At 48.2% G+C, this 3,731-nt stretch overlaps 2 protein-coding genes across 2 annotated transcripts; one reads left to right on the top strand and one right to left on the bottom strand.

Annotated features, from left to right (window-relative positions):
- Positions 1 to 522: 522 nt before the first annotated feature.
- EAH_00054030 (hypothetical protein) lies at positions 523 to 822 on the top strand (the record flags this gene model as incomplete). Its single annotated transcript, XM_013397807.1, has 1 exon — positions 523 to 822. One exon carries the CDS (start codon positions 523 to 525, stop codon positions 820 to 822), a length of 300 nt encoding a protein of 99 aa, XP_013253261.1.
- A 316-nt stretch (positions 823 to 1,138) lies between these two features.
- Positions 1,139 to 2,918, bottom strand: EAH_00054020 (hypothetical protein; the record flags this gene model as incomplete). The annotated part of the gene is made up of 3 exons (XM_013397806.1): positions 1,139 to 1,488; positions 1,662 to 1,783; positions 2,899 to 2,918. 3 exons carry the CDS (start codon positions 2,916 to 2,918, stop codon positions 1,139 to 1,141), a joined length of 492 nt encoding a protein of 163 aa, XP_013253260.1.
- Positions 2,919 to 3,731: the final 813 nt, after the last annotated feature.

Here is a 3,731-nt window from a genome sequence, read left to right as displayed (position 1 = left end):
CGGAAGACAGAGATATTAGCACCTGCACAACTCGTAAACCCTAAACCCTAAACCCTAAACCCTAAACCCTAACCCCTAAATCCTAAACCCTCGGAAGCCGAGTCATGCGGCTGCAGCACCCAAAAGCAGTTTCTGCTTCTCCCTTCAATAAACTCCTTTAGGGTTTAGCAGCGTGGGTCTTGTGGTTTGCTAGGGTTTAGTGGTTAGGGTTTAGGGTTTAGGGTTTAGGGTTTGGGCCGTCATACATTTCTGCAGTCTCGCCTGCTGCATACGTGAGGCTCCCTTCTATCGAATTGGCGGACGGTCCCTTCACAGAGACAAAGCAAAGGGATTTTCAAGGGTTTAGGGTTTAGGGTTTAGAGCCAGCAGCAGCAAAGCCTCCCACACGTGCAGAGGGTTTAGTGCTTAGGGTTTAGGGTTTAGGGTTTAGGGTTTAGGGTTTTGAGTACCGTCGTCGCTGGCGGACCACCACAGGTTCCTCGAGTCGTGGGGAAGCGCTGCAATGTGCTTCACTTGGTTTGAATGACAGCGATAGCGTTTGCTGCAGCAGCAGCAGCAGCATGCAGCAGCAGCATGCAGCAGCAGCAGCAAAAGGGGCAGCAGCACCAGCACGAACAGCAGCAGCAATTGAGGGGCAGCAGCAGTAGCAACATCAGCACCGCCAGCAGCGACAGCAACCTTGACAGCAACAGCAGCATTGGCAGCAACAGCAGCATTGACAGCAGCAGCAGCAGCATTGACAGCAGCAGCAGCAGCAGCAGCAGCAGCGAGGTGTACGTACAGACAAACGCCTCTGTTGATGCTAGACAGCCGCACTTCTGAGTCCATCGCCCCCGTAGCGACAGCCTCCAACCCCAGAAAGGCAACGCCAAACACATTCAATTGATGCCCTGCAGCAGCAGCAGCAGCAACAACAACAGCAGCAGCAGCAGAAGCAACAGCAGGGGAAGCAGCAGCAGAGGCAGCAGCAGCAGCAATATACAGACAGATATAGAGTATGTGCAGGAAGAAGAGACACTGAAATGCGCAAACACAATATACATTATATGCATATACATACATATTGATAAGCAAAAAAAGCATATATATAAAAATATATATTTATATATAAATATATATATGTATATATAAACAAACATCAAAAAGATATACCTGTGGCTATGAGATGCACAGGATGAATAATTCGGTCTTCACTGCGTTGTGAGGGCCCCTCCAGATTGCCTTGTAGGGATCCTAGGGGCCCCATGGGGCCCCTAAGGGGGCCCCCCAGGGGGCCCCCCAGGGGCCCCTCCAGAGTATCCCGGAAGGGCCCCAGGGGTCCCAGGGGGCCCCCAGGGGGGCCCCCCTGGGGAAGCCCTAAGGGGCCCCCAGGGGGCCCCTCCCCTGTATGCTGCAGATCCCATAGCAACACCAACTGATCATCACCTGTGCTCGCTAGCAGTTGGCCTGTTTCACTCCAACAAAGACGGTTAACGCAGCCGCTGTGGCCTGTAAAGAAGCAGAACAAAACCCTAAACCCTAAACCCTAAACCCTAAACCCTAAGTGTAAGAGCATGAGACAAGCGCACCAGTAACAGCAGCGTCTAATGCATGCATGCATGCATACATGCATGCATGCGTGCATGCATTAGGGAAGCACAGGGGAATAGAGTATATCTAACCTTCTAAGACTTCATTGCTTGTAAATCGTAGAGCAGCCAGTGGGGAGAGGGCCCCCTTTGCAGCGCGACCCTCATAGGGGCGCCGTTTCCTACGCGTGTGAAGCGAGAAGGCGTTCCCAGACCTATCCATGCTAAACCCTAAACCCTAAACCCTAAACCCTGGGACGCGTGCAAGGGCGCAGCAGCTCAGGAGCTGCGAACCGGCTGCTGCCGCCTAGCATAAAGAAGCGTGAAGGGAGGGAAGGGAATGAAAATGCAAACAACCGATGAGGGGGTGAGGAGGTGTATGTACACCGCAGCTACTGGTATCCAAGTTGGCTGCCCCGGCGCTGCCTTAGAGCAGAAGGGCCCCCCTAAACCCTAAGCCCTAAACCCTAAACCCTAAACCCTAGAGTGTAATCAAAAGACTTCACAAAAGACAAAAAGAATAAATATGCAAACTGCAATCAACAGCATGCACGCATTCATGAATGCTGAAACATGGGGCTGGCGGCTGTTGCAAGTTCTAGTACAAGAAAGAGGGAAACCGCGAGGAAAGCAGCAGTAAATGCAAAAACCTTTTGATTCAATTGAATTTAAATTATATTTTATTCTCAAATACCTCTTTTTTTCTCTGCTTTCCCTATATTTTATCAACAAATCGTCTACAACAATACCACCGCCAGCGCATGCAAGAAACGCAATAATACAGGTAATGGGTGCTGTAATCCACAAAAAAGCCGTCTTTTTATATTTTTATTTGTTATTTCATTTAAAATACAATTAAAACAAAATAATTACACACTCCAATATATAATACTTAAAGGTTAACTAAGCAGACATCGATGTTGAAACACATTCCTCTCCCATTCAGGTTCAGGAGAAAGCAATAAGAAATACACAACGAGGCGCCGGGTGTATAGGCAGCTCGCCGCATTCTGCATGGAAGTGAGAGAGCAAGTCACAGCAATAATATGCTGTCTTAACAAGCTGGCTGCGTATTTTGTTTTTCGTTGTAAAGGCAGCATCTATCAACGGCTAGCCACAGCTATAGCTACAGCTAGCGATCGGTAGCTGCAGCTAGCTATGCAAAGCTACAGCTGTCTAGAGCTAGCTGAGGCGAGCTTCAGCTGCTTGAAGCGAGCTACAGCTAGCTACGGTCAGCTGCAGCTAGCTATAGCTGGCTAGGGTTAGCTGTTGCTAGACACAGCTAGCTACGGTTTTGCTACAGCTAGCTACAGCTAGCTGCTACGGGTACCTATTATGCCTCTCACTCATTTGCTGCATCAGGGGCTGTGTGTAGCTGCAGTTAACGGCAGCTAACTGCAGATTGGCCTAGCTAGCTGTGGCTAGCTGTATTAGTTCTATGTATTTTTCTTCCTGTGTATATGGGCTGCTACGATCTGAGAGAGTGATTAGAAATAGTTTAGGGAGTCGTTGGATGCATTCAGCTGCTGCAGCAAACGCGTGGTTGCAGCAGCAGCAGCAGCAATTGCTGCAGCTGGAAAGCAGCCACAGGCCCCTTGGGCTTCAGGACAAACCCTAAACCCTAAACCCTTAAGCTTTGCATCAGGTCTCCTTGAGACTGCAGAAACACTCATCTTTCTTTCGAGATTATTATGCATTGAACGTTTTAGGGTTTAGGGTTTAGGGTTTAGGGTTTACAGAAGCATTCATTTTCCCTTCAAGTATATTATGCATAACATGTCTAGGGTTTAGGGTTTAGGCGTCTTATTGTTTTGCTGTGTTTGATCTTCGATTTCTTACCCCCCTATCCGTAAACCCTAGCCCCTAAACCCTAAACATAAAACCCTAAACCCTGAAAGTAAAACCCTAAACCCTAAACCCTAAGGAAAAACCCTTAAGTCTTGCGAAAAGCCCCTAAATCCTAAACCCTAAAACCCTAAACCCTGAGCAGAAAACCCTAAACCCTAGATTGAAAACCCTAAACCGAATAGAGAATAAACCCTAAACCCTGATGAAAAAACCCTAAACCCTAAACTGAAAAACGTAGACCCTAAACTGAAGACGTTAAACCCTAAGCAAGAAACCCCAAACCCTAAACACGAAACCCTAAACCCTTAACATAAA

This window comes from Eimeria acervulina, genomic scaffold (genome assembly GCF_000499425.1).
Source record: "Eimeria acervulina Houghton genomic scaffold, Eah_scaff1021, whole genome shotgun sequence".
NCBI classification, from domain to species: Eukaryota; Apicomplexa; class Conoidasida; order Eucoccidiorida; family Eimeriidae; genus Eimeria; species Eimeria acervulina.
Note: the sequence above shows the minus strand (reverse complement) of the source record. Positions and strands in the feature narration are given on the sequence as shown.